Raw genomic sequence first — 21,676 nt, 5'->3', positions numbered from 1 at the left:
AAATCTTCCGTTTCTAAAATACAAATGAACAAAATTCTATTTACTCAATCCTTCAAAATTTTCAGCTTTTCCTATACATCTTCCACACCTATGTCAGCTACTAAATCAAACTTTCACCCTCATACCAACAATTCCCTTGCAATCTCATCAATTCCCAGTGATCTACTATTCTTACACTCCTTAATAACACTCATAACATTAGTAGTCATTCTCACCAGCATTCTAAAATGTTCACAACCCATTTTATTCCTGTCATTCACCTTGCCTATCCTCTACCCATCACGTCCAAAATATCTATAAATACTCATTACATAAACCAAAACTATCCACTTTAGACAGAACCTCCCAAGTTGATCTTTACTCCAATATATATTTTCTCAATTACCTTGCTCTCTCGATTTACTTACTATTGAAGAAAAGTCTAATTTTTCCATAGTGCTTGCTCGATTTCTGTCTCCTCCTCTCTTTCTTGCATAGATTTTGCTCTTACTTTAGTCTCCCCTACCTCATCCATTCTTCTGCATTCCAGTTCACAATCCTCTTCTGTTTTACTAACGAATTAACATGTTTTCAATAAGTTTTTTTCTCATTACACAAATTACGGATTTTATTTCCTCTGCCTAGCCTCTTATAACCAAACTTTTTGATAATCTTATGATGCCAACCTGTAATCTTATTTACACCTTTTACACTCCTCTCCCACGTATCCATTCTTATCCCATTTTTCATACATTTCAAATGGCAAGATATGCAACTTCTCTTCTCCCTCTTGAACCCAACCTTCTCTTTCATCTATTCTATACTAGAAATATTTAAAAAAAAAAAACTCATATCTCCCTCCCTCCCACGTATCCATTCTTATCCCCTTTTTCATACAGTTCAAATGGCAAGATATGCAACTTCACTTCTCCCTCTTGCATCCAACCTTCTCTTTCGTCTATTCTATACTAGAAATATTTAAAAAAAACCTCATCTCTCCCTCCCTCCCACGTATCCATTCTTATCCCCTTTTTCATACAGTTCAAATGGCAAGATATACAACTTCACATCTCCCTCTTGCATCCAACCTTCTCTTTCATCTATTGTATACTAGAAATATTTAAAAGAACCTCATCTCTCCCTCCCACGTATCCATTCTTATTCCATTTTTCATACATTTCAAATGGCAAGATATGCAACTTCACTTCTCCCTCTTGCATCCAACCTTCTCTTTCATCTATTCTATACTAGAAATATTTAAAAGAACCTCATCTCTCCCTCCCACGTATCCATTCTTATCCCATTTTTCATACATTTCAAATGGCAAGATATGCAACTTCACTTCTCCCTCTTGCATCCAACCTTAACTTTCATCTATTCTATACTAGAAATATTTAAAAGAACCTCATCTCTCCCTCCCACGTATCCATTCTTATCCCATTTCTCATACATTTCAAATGGCAAGATATGCAACTTCACTTCTCCCTCTTGCATCCAACCTTCTCTTTCATCTATTCTATACTAGAAATATTTAAAAGAACCTCATCTCTCCCTCCCACGTATCCATTCTTATCCCATTTCTCATACATTTCAAATGGCAAGATATGCAACTTCACTTCTCCCTCTTGCATCCAACCTTCTCTTTCATCTATTCTATACTAGAAATATTTAAAAGAACCTCATCTCTCCCTCCCACGTATCCATTCTTATCCCATTTCTCATACATTTCAAATGGCAAGATATGCAACTTCACTTCTCCCTCTTGCATCCAACCTTCTCTTTCATCTATTCTATACAAGAAATATTTAAAAGAACCTCATCTCTCCCTCCCACGTATCCATTCTTATCCCATTTCTCATAATTTCAAATGGCAAGATATGCAACTTCACTTCTCCCTCTTACATCCAACCTTCTCTTTCATCTATTGTATACTAGAAATATTTAAAAGAACCTCATCTCTCCCTCCCACGTATCCATTCTTATCCCATTTCTCATACATTTCAAATGGCAAGATATGCAACTTCACTTCTCCCTCTTGCATCCCACCTTCTCTTTCATCTATTCTATACTAGAAATATTTAAAAGAACCTCATCTCTCCCTCCCACGTATCCATTCTTATCCCATTTCTCATACATTTCAAATGGCAAGATATGCAACTTCTCCTCTACCTCTTGCATCCAACCTTCTCTTTCATCTATTCTATACTAGCAATATTCGAAAGAATCTCAAATACAACTAAATCCTTAATTCTTGGGTCTATTTTCCCTCTGTTGTCTTGTTGTATAAGTACTGGGCACAGGACTACAAAACAAATACAGTACCTCTAACCAGGTTGGAACTCTCATACCACACATAGCAGCAAGAAAACTACTTTCCTTTTCTAGAATCCGAAGAGAAGAAAAGCATGGTTGCCATAAACCTCAGAATGGCCTCATCTATCATATCTAGGGTATAATATCCCACCAAGGGGTTATTCACAATTCATAAGACTGTAATTTGTATTTTGTGCTTTCTACTAGCATCACACTAGCACTCCTAGACATAAAACTATTTATCATTAGAAGGGAATAGATTAACAAACCCAATGAGTCAAGCTCGACTCTTACATAGCTGGCCCGATTAATTTCAGTAGGTATAAATACTAAATATATAGGAAATATAGGATAAAAATAAATAATTATATATAAAAATCTGTGAAAAATACAGATTCAAATCTTGTTCATAAAACCTGTTTCATATAGATTTTTAAATCTTAAAAACAGAGAAATTCTCAGTCCGATAAAAAATAAATCCCAGGAAAAACATAAATCCTCTCATATAAATCTAAAGCTTATCCACCATTTAGAGAGCATTTTCTGCTATGTGAAACTCACAGCACACCACTAGCACTCTTCTATCAAGGGATGTGGTGCAATCCAATTCTAAGTAAGGCGTTTCTAGTCCACTACAGGACAGAGGCCTCAGACATGTGAATTCATGACTGGGGTTTGCTAATTTTCATCACAACGCTGGTCAGTGCAGATTGGTGATAAATATTATCAACTATATATATATATATATATATATATATATATATATATATATATATATATATATATATATATATATAAATTTATAAAAAAATATTTACTTTATAAACTTGATTTGACGAAAATTCTGAAAAACATTCTCTAAATCATTGGTTTCATAAAGTTAAAATTTTGAGGTTTCACCGAGTTTCTAATGGTGCTTTAAGATTAACTTTCCACCATGCAAGGTTCCATACCATACTATTCTAATACCTGTTGTGACTACATTGTGGAATGAACTTCCTAATCATAGAGTTGAGTCACAGGAAGTCCAACAGCTCAAAATTGGTGAAAATCCTTTTATGTTGAGGTTAACATTAGTATCATTTCAAACATTACGAGTTACCTATTTCATTCATCTTTTATCTTGTTTGGTTTCATTGTTGTTTCTCTTTTATCTTATATTGTTTACTATTTAAACTATTTTTCCATACGTTTCTGGCTCTGCTTTCCCTACTAGGGCCTATGTGCTCGTAGCATGGTCCTTTTGATTCAATTGTTGCAACTTTAATAATAATGATAATAATAATAATGATAATAATAATAATAATAATAATAATAATAATAATAATAATAATAATAATAATAATAATTTGTATGATAAAAATTTTATTATAACTACCAATCATTCTGAGGCAGGTTAAATGTCACCTTGTCTCTACTAACTGTTGGTTCCGATGGTAAAATTGACATTCGTTATACAAATGTGTTAGAAAATTATTTATACTAATATAAACGCCATGAAATTTCCAACGAATATCACCGTTAGTAAGGTTTCAAAAATACCTTCACGATAAATTAGAAAAGGGGAGATTTATTCCCCTAGTAAAATCCAGTGATAAAGAAAGTCAATGACTTGGGATACTCAGCTTGACGAACTGATAAGCAAGCAATCTATAATATTATAAATTTACACAAACATACCATAAATAAACATAAAATTTGCTATATTTTCTCTTTCAATAGTCACAAAGATTATTCATACAATTAAATATACACCGAGTACTCACCTAAAGACGTCTCCAAAGACCTGACTTGCTAGACGAAATATTCTTATCAATAGTACATTACTTGCTTCAACTTCATCCTCAGCTTCTGACAACTGTAATATGGGTAGAGAGAAAATTGAGACATGATGTCAATTGCTGAAGAAATAAAAAATGAAAAAGTCACATCCTTACTGTAATCAATGGAAAGGATAAAAAATTAATGTAAAGTATGTCTAGAAAAGATGTACTATAAAAGAGGGAAAGATCGGTGCGCAATTTGAATTACTAAAGGAAACAATTTTAATAAATCAATTATTTCAATACTTGATCGCACTTCGTTAGCTAAATTCTCTTTGGTGCGTGAGGTTCTGGATAAATATCAAACAATAATTCTGCTCTTATTGTACGATAATCTTGGCCTGCCGGCACCAGTCGAAGCCTTACCCGCCACACTCCAACTCCAGCATTAACAACCCTACCTGCTATAAACACTCTACCATCGGGATCCACCAATATTGGGGACAGTTACAGACCTAGATTTCACTTCTAAATGCAGTAGAAAAAAAAATTATGCTGGAAAGATAGGTTTCAAAAACCCTTTGAAAAGTATTCCTCAAACAACTCGACAAGATCTACCAAAAAATCCTACCCACATATGCAAAGCTCCACATCTACCACCAGAAAGAAAAAATACATTTTCCAAACTTTAAATACACTAAAGAATAAGACCACCAGAACGAAAATAAAATTACTTCGCTTAATGTGCACCATCCTCTGCAGGAATAATTATCACCCAATACATTATTGTAAAAAACATCTGCCTAAACTATGGGTCCTAATCCACAATATTTATCTTACAGTTGATTTTATTTCTTTTATATAAAAGGAAGCAAAAATTAATTCCCAACGCCAGTGATGCATTTATAATCCTTTCGAAAGACTCTTTAGGAAATTAAATGTCGTTGCTGTTACTCTAAAATCACTGAGCTGTAACTCAGAAGGGGAAGAATTAACTTCACCCAATTGACTAATGTGCATTAATGATGAGGATTTTCCTATTCACAGTGTTGATAGGGTTCTCACGAAAAATTACAGTGTGTTCTTAAAGAGAGGATGTGTAGGGGTACTCCTAAATAAAGATTCTTGGCTCAACCTTGTAAAGCCGCGTTCTGTAAATAAACATGTTGGGCTTTTACTGGACATAGTGCCCCGTAATTAGGGTTGTTCCAACAGACTTTGCAAAGAAACGATAGAGAAACGCCAGGGGAAACTCCTATTGTTTAAATCCATTTCTGTCTGAAAATAACAATATGGAAAAAAAGACTTTATCGGTTGTGAAACCCACCTCAGCAGAAAGAACCTGCAACTCACTATCCCTTTTAACCCTTTCAAGCACATTTTGCTATATCGTTTTTTTTTTTTTTTTAATTTGCTCTAATAACCTTAATTTTTCTCATAAAGTTATAAAATATATGCAAAAACATGTAAATAACAGTGTTTTGCAAGAACGTACCGATACGTCTATTGGGGGTGAAAGGGGTAAGTACCAGCCAAGTTTTGGATCAAATTAAAATCACAAAGTGGTCTCCTCAAATGCTTGAGAACTATACACTGTAGGCTACATCAAGATTCCAGCTTTTGGGCTTTTGACACATTGTTTTTTTTTTTTAATTATGAAGGACCTAATTGCATCCTTAATCACTGAACTCGTAGGCAAGTCCAAACTGAAGTATGCATAGCTCTATACTGTTAATAGCAGCTATGGATAACTTAGTCATAACTTGGGAGAAAGCTGGAAATTTAATCACATCCAAAGAGGTGTTATGTTACAGAAATGCCTCTAGCATTACACCATGCAAATTAAGTATTCCCCTGATGATGATACAAAATATATGTAGAAGACCATCTAGGCACTGGCACTAAAATCGAAAAGTAAGGAGACAGTAGTTTTCAAGATTTTTGAGGAAATAGGAGGGGTTTTAATGAGGAAAGAGGCAATAAGACTTTCTGCGATCAATTCTCCAAGGAAATTGCAGGCGACATCTTCTAATTAAGGCAACATACATGAAAACCAATTCCTTTATTACTTTTTTACTTTGATGGCTGCTTTTCCAGTCCCATACAGCAGGGGAACCCCACTCTCTACAGGACCTCCAATGTCATTTTACCTTGTTTGTTCAGAGTATTTAACGTTTCATATTGTTTACTGTTCATTCACTGTTAAATCGTCATTGTTGTACGACTGTTGAAATAAGAGTCTTCAGTTCCTCTTGAAAGCCTTAATGTCTTCAATCATTCAGATATCTCGTGGGAGCTTACTATATCGTCTCGGGGCTGCATATTTAAAGGCTCTGGAGCCTACAGTAAACATATATCTAGGTTCAAATAGATTGAAGCCATCTGTAACTATTCTCGTGTTGACACAATTTGTTGGCTGTGCTATATGTAGTAATTCTCTTGAGTGTTTTGATCGACCAGTTCTGATAACTTGGTGGGTTATTGTACATGATTTGAATTCAATTCTCACTTTTATAGGCAGCCAGTGTAAATCAATTAGTATAGGGGTGATCCTTTCTCTAGGTGGGACACCTTTTACCAGTCTTGCTCCTCTGTTCATTACGTTTTTTAATTTCTTAAGTTGCACTTTTGGTAAATTGTAATAGATAGAGATGCAGTAGTCAATCCTGGTAATAACACAGTTTATCACAGGTTTCTTTACAGAATTTTCGTCCAGGTACTTTTTTATAAACGCAATATTTCTTAGAGGATAAACATCACTTTTAATTACATTATTGATTTGGGCATTTAGAGACAAGTTATAGTAAAGAAATACACCTAAATCTCGAACTTTACTAGATATCGGCACTAAGTCATTATTAATGTTCATTTGAATATCACCCAAGTTTCTCACGCTGATTCTCTTACCACCACCATGAATTCAGTTTTGTTTTCATTTAATTTTAGTTGTTTAAATGTCATCCATTCTCTAACACTATCAAGGATTCGGTTTAGAGTTTCAGTAGTGTCATCTATATCATTTATGGAGAAGTAAAATTGTCTGTCATCCGCAAATAGTTTGAACTTCACACCATGCCTTTAAGGGTTCATATGATGAATAAGAATTTCCAATTTGTACACAGTAATTTCTACCAACTAAGTAAGTCATTTAGGTATTCAAAAGCTTATCTTCAACTCTGATGGACCGTAGATCATTTAGTAGCAGATCATGTACAACTGTATCAAAAGCAGCACTAAGATCGAGCAATATTAAAATACCACATTTATTTTCATCCATCATTTCCAGCATGTCATCTACAACAGAGCAGATGGTTGTCTCCGGAGAGTATAGTTTTCTGTAAGCAGATTGGTTGTAAGGCAAAGCTTCTATTACTTCTAAGTGACTGACTAGTTGTTAAAGAATTATGTATTCAAGCACTTTTGAAACTGGGTAGATTCAAAATAGGTCTATATGAGCTTAATTCCTGGTAGTCCACTGCATTTTTCAGAACTGGTGTGACTATAGCCATTTTCTCAGATTTGGGAAACTTACATTCATCAATGCTTGCATTTGTTATTCTCATTATTATTTCAGCCTAACTAGAAAAATTTCTCTCTCCAATTACTTCAGATATTCACATAGGATCGATCGCGCAGTTTGTTTTCTTTGCTCTCTTGATAATTCTGGTGATGTCATCTTGCGTTATGTTGTTAAATCATATCAATTTTGTCTGTGTGCCTGGTGTATCATTAATCTGATGTTGAGTATTTACAAATGACCTGGTAATATTTTCAATTTTGTTTTTAAAGAATATTAGAAAATTATTTGCTAGTTCCTGGTCACTGTATCCATCAGATAGCCACTTTTCATTTACATTTCCCATTATACCATTTAGGAGACGAGATAACTTATTTATGTCAGTTGCTGCTTCGAGGATCTTTCTCTTATAGTTATCACTTTTTTTTCCTTCTTAGTAGGTATTTATATTGACACGCAGCAGTTTTGTATTCTACCCAAGTACTTTCAATTTTTAACCTATTCCAGTTATAGTTTTTTCCATCGGTGGCCACATGATATCATATTCACTTTTGCTCACTTTATTATAAGTGGTCGTAAGACAGTTAACACACTTAGCTCCAAACAGACGTTGGTCATCATGATCACAGGGAATGTTGATAGCATCATTTATTTTCTTTGTAACTTCTTCAATGAATACGGTAGGAGAAAAATTTTATTTATGTCTAAGGTTTATTTTCTTTACCAATGAATGTTTCTGTAGAGGTAGACTAAACGTAATAAGTTTGTGTACTGGGGAGATAGTACATTTCTCTTCAACTTTTATATCAGATACAATATTATTCATGTCATCCCGTAAAACTAAGTCCACCATATGCCAGTTAAAGTAGTTGTACAGTCGACATTATTCTCTAGTCAACTTGATTCCAATAACTCACTAAATACCAAAGCATCAGGATTTCATGCGTCATCCATCCAAAAATTGAAGTTCCACAGATAACTAATTCATTTTTCTACATGATAATCATGTCAATGAAAACACCAAATGCTTCAAAAAAGATAGTATTTGTTCCCGGAGGATTGTACTGTTAAAAAGGATATTTTTCTGTCTTTTTGCGTAAATTTTATTTCTATATATTCAAAGCTTGTTACACTAGCTCTTTTCAACATTTTGAGATTTGAGTAACATTGATGAATAAAGAGTCTGACACCCCCATCAGACCTACCTTCTCTAGGCATGTGAAAGGTGTGTGTGGGGGTGTCATTTCAGTGATCTTTGCCTTGTCCAAGTTATTTAACCATGTTTCAGATAATGATAGTATGTCCAAAAAATTCTCGTTTATCAATTCGCGAAATTGAATAGTCTTATTACCTACAGAGTGTATATTTATACAGACGCAGTTTATGACATCCTTAGTAACCATGATCAGTATTTTCTGCAAGTCTTTTCAATTCCAAGTCATAAGCTTCGCAGTCCCTAGAATTTACTATGTGGTCACTTGGTTTGTTTAACTTTGTGCAGTTTATACACTTTGACACTTGCAAATTACATTCCTGTTTTCCTGAACATTTCCCACAGACTTTATCATCATTCATAGACTTGCAATCTTTTTCAAGATGTCCATACCTCTGACAGTGGTAGCAGGTGATCACGTGGTACCTATCACGTATGTTATAAGTACCCCATCGTAATGAAACTTTGTCCCCATTATCATGAATAGCCCTCTGAACTTCAGGATCACATTTCAGCACATAGTGGGTGATCCCTCAGATGCATTTTTCTTCAAGACTACACTTATTTTCTCTTCTATATTTTGGATTTGGTCCAGGAAGCGATTTCTTTGAATCAAAGCATTTACTACATCATCTTCATCATTGTATACATTGCATATCAATATTTTTGGTTTTAGTTTTCCGATTTTTCTCGTTTCAGTGTCAGCCACCAACGTATGAATTTTGTTTGCCACCGCTTCTGTGAACATTTTGTTTGCGAAGTTTACAACAACATTTCTATTCGTAGTTGACCTTCGTTAAGTATAGGAATGTCTTTAAGTGCTTGTTCAACCTTGCATTTTCTTTCAGTAATTTTAGTTGTTGTATTAGTTCATTTAATTACCAACAGATTTTTTTCCTTAACTTTGTCAGCAAATGTCGATTTCTCCGGTTTTGGGTCCATCAATGTTTAAAGTGTTGCCTTAATTGATTCCATATTCATGGCAAGAATGTCAACTTTCTCAGGGAAGTCGGTAGTCTGGGTGGAATTTGCTGCGTGTGTGCTAAGGTCCGCAAGTTTGTTTTCCAAATCATCTATTTTTGCGTCTTGTTCATTCAGGGCCAATTTTCTCACTTTCACTTCTTCCTTTAATTATGATATCAATAAATTGGCTTGTCTAGCTTCACCTACACAGTGTGGACATAATCAATCTAGGTTATTCCGTTTATTATCAGTGATGCGTATCATTATATACACACATTTCTTATGGTAGAATCTATTGCATTCACATCCTATCCATTTTTTCCGGTCTCCATCCGTGGTTTTACATATGAGGCAGAGATAGTTAGAGACATAGTGTACTGCTTCTTATCATTTAGATTTCTCCATAAGATTAACTAATATCTTTTCAATGATATTCTAAGTGACAAACAGAAAGCTAAAACACGACTCAGGGCGCGTGTTTAACGGAGCTCCGCGCAAGATGTCCACACTCATGCACCTTATCATTAGGTAATCTACAACCTTAGTTGGAAAAGCAGGATACTATAAGCCCAAGGGCTACAACAAGGAAAAATGGGCAAATGAGAAAAGGAAATAAAGAATTAAACTACTTGAGAAGTAATGAATAATATAAAATATTTTAAGATCAGTTACAGCATTAAAATAGATCTGTCACATATAAACTATGAAGAGGGACTTATGTTAGCCTGTTCAGCAACCAGATTTGGAAGATCATTCCACGATCTGCTCCTAGCTGGAATAACACTTCTAGAATACTGTGTATGATGAAGAAGGCAAGAGAATTAACTGCATACCTAGTACTATGGTACAGTTTGAGAAGATCTGAATACAAAAGATGGTCAGAAGTATTAAAAATCTTAAAACATGCAAAACAAACTAACTGAACGATGGTGCCATAGATTAATATTAAGATCATGAATAAGAAATTTAATAGAATGTGCTTTTACTGTCATTCGGTCAATTATAAATAGTCTGAACTTATTTATCACTCGAAGGATCATGGCAAATGGGGAAATAAGCATAAAAATTTATGCTCAACCACTCCCATAGCATGACATCCACGGCCCATGCACAGGGTTCTACAATGGGGAGCCAAACGTTTCTAGCTTTTCATAGAGAGGTAGACAAGTGAGGTTTACCCCACAATTTCTTGACAATTTAGCATTAAAGAGACCAATCCTTTGGAAATAACCGAGTTTGTTGACTCAGCTGATCTGCTAAAATTTCTGCTTACCGGAGCATAATGAAGCAGGAGAGTGATATCCTTGACCCCCATCCAGTAAAGATGCTCCTCAGCTACAAAAATCACATGTCTTAGATTTCATGCTTCCTTATTTCCAGTTTAAGCCTATGGTGTTTTGTTGTCCACATGAATAGCTATTACTGTTTTTATCACAACACATTCATACCTAAGCAGAGTCATGAATTCCATCAACAGTTAGAAGACAGTTGATGTGCAGCTACAATTTCAACAGTTTCCAGATTTCTGACAGATGGAGATCTTCTAGATTCCTTTCCTACTCCAAAGCTGAAATACCATTATAAATCAGGAAATCTTTATGACCCAAACTTACTCCATGAAGTAGATCATGTCAGCAGTCCCATCGTACCAGAAGATACTCCTAGTCTGGCCAAGTAAGACTTAGATCTTCTCTTGCCCAAACTGGTTTTGGTGCAATTGTAGAGGTCTCGTGCTTAATAGACAAAGAGAGGGACACACATCTCGAGAGAAACCATAGTCCCTAGGAAAGTACTAACCACTATACGATCACGGCTGCGATAAGATAAACATCTACGAGAACAATTGTTTTCTTAAAGAAAATGTGAAACTCCTTTTTCAAGCACCAGTCATCCCAGAGAACAGAGATGAGAATGTTGAGGTGGATTATGGGAACATGACTGCTTTAAAGATTGGAAAATGAAGAAATAGGATGGATGGCAGGCATAGTAAAGATTACAGAAGTGATAAGAGTGTCACGACTGAGAAGGTGTGGGTATGTGTTGAGAATGGGTGGTGGGTACATGGTGTGGGCATATGTTGATGATGGATAGTGAGGAGGGAGTGAGGAGGACATGGGAAGAACCTTTTAAGGCAGAGAAATACATGAAAATAATGGCGAGATATTGTGAGAGATGATATAAAGAGAAGAGGTTTGGTGGAAGAGGATACCTTTGATGGGAGAGGGTATATAAGGCAACCGATACCTTAATGTATAGGATAACCGTGGGAAACATGAAGATTGACTCCACCTTACCTCCACTTTTTCAAAGAAGCCACGTGGCCACTTGCCTGACACAAGTGTTTCCTTTGCTTTCTTCCTAGTTACCAGTTTCTTTATTTCTATAAGATTTTATTTATAAATCACTGCTGGTATTTTCATTATTATGGGATGTACTTTCCGGCAAGACACGCCAACTTATAATAATATAAACTTAACATTGGCATTTTTTTGCTAATAATTTACTTGGGCTAAGAATTTTCCAAGTATCAGACCCAAACTTATTGTAATCAAATTTTCATTTCATTCATACCTATGTTTTGTGTACAGTATTACCATCTTTTGAGATTTACCTCTGCATTACCAATTTCTTTGCTTTCAAATCACATTTCCTTTTCATGATAATCATTAAGGAACATAAAACAATTCTTAATTTACTTTGGGAAATATGCAACATGTTAGAGAGAGAGAGAGAGAGAGAGAGAGAGAGAGAGAGAGAGAGAGAGAGAGAGAGAGAGAGAGAGAGAGAGAGAGAGAGAGAGAGAGTATGCAATCTGCAACTTACCTGTTTTTTAACTTTCTTTAAAAGGTTGTCCTTCTCTTGAACTTGATTAGTAAGTTTCATTAACTGACTATGCTCCATGAAAGGCTCAGGTTCAACATCAACACCTAAATCAAGTTCAGCATCTTGATCTGAACTTGGTGTGGGGACTTGAGCAACTTGTGTTAGTTTCAGTGTTGTAGTTTCTTCGAAGACATCTTCCTGGCTCTCTGAATCTTCACAGTCCAAACCGCTACTCAGCACAACTACTCTGTTCACTTTATGTTCAACAGACCACTTATCATCATCATCTTTGCTACACACGTCATTTCTACTGCCATACATTGGCTGATAACCCATTGTAATAATACCATAGCCAGTGTCTTGTTCAAAACCACTATCAAGTACATCTGAAGCATTACAGCTTTGAGGAAGAGAACCTGTTAAACGCTCTGAAGCATTTTCAGATATTGCATCAGTTACATTCTCATTGTCTTCCTCAGCAGAAATTAAATTACTGTTGTTATCAAGCCTATCGTCCCTTGACTCACTTAAAATCAATTCACTTCTGCTGAGAATTTTACTATCTCTCAAATAATCATAATCATGACTTGGCTTACTTTTCTTTGATTTCAAACTACCACCCTCTCCTTCTGACTCATACTCTTTGGAAGAGGCAATCCTTTTACTCTCTGATGAATAGGAGGGACTGGGAGAAAGACTAGACCGCTCAAATTTGTAGATCAAATTTGATACAAGAGACCCAGGGGTCCTCAAACCAGATGATTGAGAAAGGGTATCTGCATTACCTAAATTCCCTTCTGGAGATAATGTACCCGCAGTGCTATTTCTGGAAGCTCGTCTAGATGATGGTGGAGTTTTTTCACATGTATTTTCTAACAATGGTGACGAGTGATCAACCTCCTTCTTCACAATGTTTTGCAACCCTTTTTCCAGCTTCAGTAATTCATCTGCAAAAAAAAAAAAAAAAAAAGAACAATGTTACGAAAATACCTTAACTCTGTCAACTTATATTAAACATCAATAAGAAAAGTCTATTGCTAGCTAAATACAGCATAATCTTAATAGTTTTGCACACCTTCAACTGTTTACAGTAACTTTTTTTTATGAAAGCATAAAAATTTTTTTTGCCTAAGTACATAACTAATCCTTGAAAATTATTGTAAGCAATATAAACTAGTAAACGTAAAAGTGATACAAAGAAAATGCGGTTTTTGTGCATTGTTATTTTTTGCAAATACCAGGAGTATTTCTGAAGAGTTAGATTCTTATCCAATTAGCTTAAAGATTAAAAATATAATCTTCGTCGCTAATCCTATGATAAGCCACACCATAAGCGAAAATACAAGAGAGAAATCTAAATATGTTATACAACTAGTGGCTGATATTCGAAATACTGAGTTGACCAAAAAATACTATAATAACTTTGTTCTCAGAAGAACTAATACTTATACAAAATAATCCCATTGTGAATACACATTAAATAATTTTTGAAAGATTAAGTCTATGGAACATATCATCATCAATTGTATCCTCCTCCAGAATCATACCTCACTAGTTAAACAAACGGGTAAATGAACTTCAAGAACCCTGATTACAGTTTAAAGGTCGCTCATGAATGGCAGAGACAACGAACAGTGACAATGCCCTGCAGATTGACAATATATACATATGATTAGCACCCAAGCCCTTTCTCCATCCTAGCGTGGACCAGGGATGGCCAGACAATAGATGCTGATAACTCTGCAGGTGGACCAATAGGCTCTCCCAAATCCCCCTCCTTAGCTCACAAGGATAGCAAGGTTGCAGACACTACAAGAAACAATAGAGCTTGAGAGGAACTCGTTCTCCCATCCTGCAAACTATGCAAGGACGATTCCAATGGGCCACGAAAATCCTTAGATAGAAGTTGTCTCGATATTGCCCCGGGAAAACATTTTGTTTACTAACATCCATTAGAAGTTCTCTATCATTTGGGAAATTTTATTTAGGCAGGTGACACAAGGTAATATTGTAATGATGTTCCCTGGCTTTTGAGAAGCTTTACCGAGGTACCTTAATGCATCACTAACAACATACACATCAATATACTGTGCTGATTATGGAAAATATTTAACCTTGAGGCAGGTATATCCAACTTACCATAATGCTTCAGGAAGTGAGAATACATGGCAGAATCTTTCTCGTCTTTGAATTCTTTAGGACAGGAATCATTCTGGCTGCTTCGTTCTTTCCACCAATTCAACTGTTACAAAAGAAAGTTAAATATCCTGTTAGTAAAAACACAGGTCTAACCTATTTGTTCAGTTGCACAACAAACACAGGCTTAAAAGTTTAATAAAAAAGCAGGTTACCTAATTGAAGGGATAAGACTCTAGGAATGCAGATAAAATAGTCTCACGTGGCTTCATTCTGCAACTCTAGTTGACCAAATGTATTGTTAATCATAAATATATGAAGCACTGATGAAAAATAAAGTATGTGCAATAAAATAATTGTTCTTTTCTTCTTCAATCTTAAGATTTGTTTCATGAACTTATAAATTTAATCAATTAGAACAACATTTTAACAGGATTAGTAATATAATCGTTCGACTCACATCTAGGTCCTGAAGGGTTCATATAAAATCCCAAACTCCGGAGGAGATAATAGTTGAATTAGATTACCAATAAATAACTGGATATGGTCATTACATATTACACACTTAACATTTAACTATACAAGTTAATATCATTACCCCGCCAGCATAACATAAAATTGAAATCATATCCGACCAGATAATGTATATAACCATTTGAAAACATGATATAACAATATGATCCAAATCATAATTGCAATGCTAAACAATAAACACTCTGAACTCAAATATACTGGCAAAAATGCGTACGGTAACTGACATATTTATTTATCTGAGGGAAATTAGCAACCATGAATTCCTTTTAAATAAACTTTATGGGGGAAATCTATTGCTATGTCAAACTCATCAATCTGCAAAGTTTAAAAGGACGTACGAATATATTTTTCTTATTCTCATGATTCTACAAACATAACTTTTAATGCTATGAATATCTTTTTAATTTTATACATCTTATTCTTCCTCAGTTATGACCTTTATTACTGTAACATTAGGTGTATCATTCAAGAAAAACCATCCTCCCAGGCAAAACAAAAATCATGTGTTTTGCATAAGTGCTGAGAAATCTAAAGAAAGAAAACGAATCACATTGCATAAAATCTGTTTCGTGTAAATTGTTTACCAAAGGAAGTGTACGAGAGCACATCCTCCATTTCTCCTATACATATTAAATTTAATATAATAATAAAACAACAACTTGTATATTCAATCCACCAAAATGAAGGTTTATTCATGATGGTCTACTTCTACCTAAACTGAATAATTCTTGATCCTTTTTCTATTCAAGGCTTAGCGTCACACAAAAAGCAAAGGCTAGGGATGTAGCTACACCCCTGATATTGTGGGCTCTGGGACGACATGACAGGAGGATGATCTGGATACAGAGCATGGTCTATGATCCTGCGAGTCCAAGCAGAAATGGTGTTCTTGGTGATCCTCCTGTTGTTCCTCTCTGTGCTGACGAAAAGTGCAGGCACTCAGGGGCGGACTGTTGCAATTATCTTAAGTAGAGCCTAAAACTCCTCACTGGGCAAAGTAAGAGATGGTCTGGGTCATCTGTTACATAGTGGAGACTCGTTACCCGGAAGGAGTAGAATCTAGGATCCACCACCCTTGGATTCTGAGTCTTGGTAACAAACTCAGGGGGGACGACGCTGAACGTTACCTCTCCCTATCCCCTTGAATGGGTGGCATCGTATGAAAGACCACGTAGTTTGCCGACTCGTTTGGCCGAAGCTAGAGCGAGCAGGAACACCGACTTCTAAGTCAGGTGGCAATCTGTTGCCTAGCGTAATGGTTCATAGTGGGTCTACTTAGAGACCGGAAAAATCGAACCATGTTCCATGGGGGAGGTCTCCCTTCTGACTGAGGACAGATAAGTTCATAACTCCGCATGAGTAAGGAGAGTTCTAACGATGAGGAAATGTACATTCTATTCAAAATGAGGGCGAGGCAAAGGGCAGAGCGATAGCTTTTTACCGCCGAAACTGAAAAATGCATTTCTTCACGCAAATATATGAAGAACTTCGCTATTACTGGAGTAGTGGCATCGAGTGGAGAGATACCCCTTCCACGACACTAACCACAGAAGACATTCCACTGTCTGGTAGACTGTGGCTGATGATTTCCGCCTAGTATCCAAACATCCTGTTAGCAACTTGTTGTGAAAATCCTCTCTCAGTGAAGAGATGCTGGATAGTCTCCAGGCGTGAAGTCATAGCGAAGCTACTGCTTTATGGTACATGTTGGCGTGTGGTTGTCTGAGTAGATCGTGTCGTGGAGGGAGTTCTCTCGAAAGCAACATCAGGAGCTGCAGAAAGTCTAGGAACCATTCCACAAGATGCCCTAGCAGAGCTATTATTACTATTACTATTATTACTAGCCAAGCTACATCCCTAGTTGGAAAAGCAAGATGCTATAAGCTCAAGGGCTCCAACAGGGAAAAATAGCCCAGTGAGGAAAGGAAATAAATAAATAATATAAGTAATGAAATATTATAATAGAATATTTTCAAAAATATTAACAACATTAAAACAAATAATTCATATATACAGTAGACTATAAAAAGACTTATGTCAGCCTGTTCAACATAAAAACATTCACTGCAAGTTTGAACTTATGAAGTTTCACTGATTCAATTAGCAAATCAGGAAGATCATTCCACAACTTGGTCACAACTGGAACATAACTACTAGAATACTGTGTAGTATTGATCCTAATGATGGAGTAGGGCTGACTATTAGAATGAACTACATGCCTAGTATTATGATCAGGATGGAACTGTCCATAATGATCTGAATGTAAAGGATGGTCTATGAAAAATTTTATACAACATGCATAATGAACTAATTAAATGATGGTGCCAAAGAATAATATCTAGATCAGGAATAAGAAATTTAATAGACCATAAGTTCCTGTCCAACAAATTAAGATGAGAATCAGCAGCTGAAGACCAGACAGGAGAACAATACAGTACTCAAAACAATGTAGACTGAAAGAATTAAAACACTTCCTCAAAATAGACTGACCATTGAAAATCTTAGAAGACTTTCTCAATAAGCCAATTTTTTGTGCAACTGAAGAAGACACCGACCTAGTTTTTTTCTCAAAAGTAAATTTGCTGTCAAGAATCACACCTAAAATTTAAAAAAAAAAAAAAAAAAAGTCATACAAAGTTAAAGAAACATTATCAATGCTAATATCCGGATGTTGAGGAGCCACTGTCCTTGAACTACTTACAATCATACTTTGAGTTTTGTTAGGATTCAACTTCATACCACAAAATTTGCACCATGCACTAATTTTTGCTAGATTTCCATTAAGGATTCAGCAACCTCAAATCTACATTCAGAAGGAATTTATACAAAGAGAGTAACATTATCTGCTTGCAAATAGCTTGTTTTCTAGGCCAAACCACATGTCATATGTATATAGTATAAAAAGTATTGGGCTAAGAACACTACCCTGTGGAACACCAGATATCACATTCTTGGTGCCCATCAACAACAACTCTCTGAGATCTATTACTTAAAAATTCAATAATAACGCTAAGAAACGATCCACCCACTCCCAACTCAATCAATCAATCAACCAACGGTTCAATTTTAAAAACAAGGGCCTCATAATTAACATGGTCAAACGCAGCACTAAAATCAAGGCCAATCATACGAACCTCCTGATCAAAATCAAGGGATTTAGAGGTTGACCGATGTTCTAGCTTTTTTGAGTACCCTCCTAATCAGAGAGAAAGGGGGAAAGGCATAAACATCAATGTTGTCCCACCGTTGTTAGAATGCATCTTACCAGAGAGCCTTGGAGTCTGGGACTGGGGAGCAGTACAGCGGAGCCTGAAGTTCAGGGTCGTTGCGAAGAGATGCACTATCGAAGAACCCTACAAAGTCAGAACTTTATTGGCCATTAGATGATCCAAAGACCATTTGGTACTCACTGAGATGCTCTGGTCAGATTGTCGACGAGTACATTCCTTTTGCCTGGAATGACGCGTGCTGATAGTGGTATCGAGTGGATCTCAGCCCACCTCAGTATCTCTACTACTAGATGGGATAGGGGCTGCGAAAAAGTACCTCCTTGCTTGTTGTTTTAAGCCACTACAGTGGTGCTGTTCTTCATAACCACCACTGAGTGGCCTGCCAGGAACTGATGGAACTGTTGAAGGGCCACAAAGACTCCCTTCATTTCTATGAGATTTATGTAGAAGCATTTTTCTGATTCTGACGAAAGGTCTGAGGTCGTGTGGGACAGCACATCCCCCCCCCCTCTTTTGAAGTGTCTGAAAACGAGATCTATGACGCTCTGCAGATGCTAGTCTGTCACCCACAACTCGAGGTCCATCCATTCCACTGGTCCCATGGGGATCAGAGACTGGGGGATCTAAGACTTAATTCCCCCTAGAGTTGAGCCGCCACTGGAGGGATTGAATCCTGAGTGGGTCCTGGGGAACTAACGGGCCAAGGATGATAGGTGTCCTAGAAGACATAGCCACTTCCAGGCCGGGAGTTCTTCTCAAATGAGAAAGGGTCTTGCAACTTTTCTCAGCCTCATTATCCGTCATCTGATAGGAAGGCTTTGTGGACATTGGTGTCTATGACCATACCTTGTGTCTCGGTGTTAAAGAAGGGTTGCTACAGAATCGGCTGGGATCAGCCAAGTGGCTTGATAACGGAGGAGACAGAAGCCAATCCTGTGTACCCATGATGACACTAGGCCAAACACTCTGGTGAAGACTTGGGGTGCTGTGGAAAGACCGAAGCAGAGCACCATGAACTGGTATTTCCTGTTGTCTAGGCTGAATCTTAGGTACTTCCTTGAAGACGGATGGATTGGGATCTGGAAGTACTCATCCTTTAGGTCCAGTGTGCACATGAAGTTCTGTGGTCTTACCGCCTGTCTGACCGTGACTGCCGTCTCCATGCTGAACAGAGTTTGCTTGACAAACTTATTCAGAGCTGAGAAGTCGATGACTGGTCTTCAGTCTCCAGACGCCTTTTTCACAAGAAAGAGTCGACTGAAGAAGCCTGGGAAGTCGTTGAGGACCTCTTGGAGAATACCTTTCTCCAGCATGGTCTGGACTTCTGCCTGAAGGTCTAGCCCTTTTGCTTATCCCATCACAAAGGAGTCTATTGTTACTGGATCCTTGATCAGGGGAGGGAGAGATGGCATAAACGGGACGTGATACCCTGAACAAAACACGGAAACTGTCCAGTGATCGGTCCAGAGTTGCTTTCACCTGTTCCAGCAACTTCATAGGCATACCCCCAATGGTGGACAAGCAGGGGGAATGCCTATCCTAGCGTTTGCGGCTGGGGCCCTATGGAGAAGAGAATCTTGGTGAGACTTCCTCCACCTCTCTGCAGCCTGCTCAGCACCCCTTGGCTCGAACAATGAACAACCCTCGAGAGAGGAGTTCCTGAGCCTAGCAATCTCGGCGTTCGGGACCTGCTGATGGAACCTCTTGAATACTGAGTCCCTAAGCTTGAGGATGGCATTAGCCCACAAGTTTGAAACTTGGTGGGCTATGGACTCAATGCTACGGGTACTCGAGAGGAGGAAGGTTTTCATAGCCTTCCTGGTAATTTCCTTAGAGAAATCCTCGGTCTGTACCAGGATTCGCAGGGACCCCAACGATAGATCTAGCCACGAAGTAGCCTGCATGGCATACTTCATCACTTTCTCTTGATTGAGGATCTCTTTGGTCAGCTCTTCCAGGCAGTGGTGGAGTGGAAGAGCTGGTCGAGGCTTGTCCAAGACCTCATAATACCTCCTTTGCTGGACGCGAGGAGGTGAGAAAAGCTTGGCACTCTTCAGCCACTGAGACCAGGGCAAAGCTACACTGGACTTCGTGGGCTTTTGAGAGCCAAAGACACGGTCTAAGACGGTGTCTTTGCCCTTCTTCTTCTTTGTCTGCATCCTTTCCCACTTTTATGTGGGGTTGATGTTTCTGTCCAGCGTTCTGTAGCTACCTCTGTTCCATATTTCATCACCAGTTAATCCCTTTGATCCAAGGTCATCCTTGATACAGTCCATTCACCTTCGCTTTGGTCTCCCTCTCCTTTTCGTTCCCAGTACTTCCATTTTCATCACTCTCCTCCCAATATACTATTCATCTCTTCTCAAGACATGACCATACCACCTCAGTCCACTTTTTTGGATCCTATCTGATAGTTCTCTAACTCCTGTGGTACCCCTAATTACCTCATTCTGTATCTTATCTCTTCTTGTTACCCCACACATCCAGCACAACATTCTCATCTCTGCCACATCCAGCTTCTTCTCTTCTGTCTTCTTTATTGCCCACGTCTCCGCTCCATACATCATTGCCGGTCTCAAAACTGTCCTGTGTACTTTACCTTTCAATTTAACCCCTATTTTCCTGTCGCATAGTACTCCATACACTTTCGTCCAATTCTTCCATCCTGATTGTATTCTGTGGTTTTTTCTGCCCCCAGATCACCATCCTCTGCAACTGTTGGTCCTAAATACTTGAAATTTTCAACTCTTTTCAATCTCTCTCCTTGTAAACTAGCTTCTCCATCCTCTCCATTTTTCAATCTCAAATATTGTCTTTTCCTGCTGATCTTCAATCCTCTATTTTCAATTTCTCTTCTCCACTACTCCTGTTTCTCTTCTACTACCTCTCGCCTAGTGCTACACAGTATAACATCATCAACAAAAAGCATATACCAAGGAGACTGATCTCTAATACCTTGTGTTACTAAATCCATGACCAAATCAAATAGGTAAGGGCTCAATGCAGACCCCTGATGTAGTCCCACATTTATTGGGAAACTTTCTGTTAGGCCTGTACTGCTCTTAACATTTGCTTCTGCCCTCTCATACATATTTTGGGTGATTCTTACATATTTCTCAGGGATTCCCTTTCCTCTCATACATCTCCACAGCTCCTGACGAGGTACTCGATCATATGCCTTTTCCATGTCAATAAAGACCATATG

At 37.3% G+C, this 21,676-nt stretch overlaps 1 protein-coding gene across 1 annotated transcript in view; it reads right to left on the bottom strand.

Moving 5' to 3' along the window:
• Nucleotides 1-21,676, bottom strand: part of LOC137623343 (uncharacterized) — a 1,305,328-nt gene that overhangs the window by 759,765 nt on the left and 523,887 nt on the right. Inside the window, 3 exon segments of the mRNA XM_068354157.1 lie at nucleotides 4,059-4,150; nucleotides 12,572-13,518; nucleotides 14,711-14,813. Coding sequence (XP_068210258.1) covers nucleotides 4,059-4,150; nucleotides 12,572-13,518; nucleotides 14,711-14,813 — 1,142 coding nt within the window.

This window comes from Palaemon carinicauda, chromosome 30, assembly GCF_036898095.1.
Source record: "Palaemon carinicauda isolate YSFRI2023 chromosome 30, ASM3689809v2, whole genome shotgun sequence".
NCBI classification, from domain to species: domain Eukaryota; kingdom Metazoa; phylum Arthropoda; class Malacostraca; order Decapoda; family Palaemonidae; genus Palaemon; species Palaemon carinicauda.
Note: the sequence above shows the minus strand (reverse complement) of the source record. Positions and strands in the feature narration are given on the sequence as shown.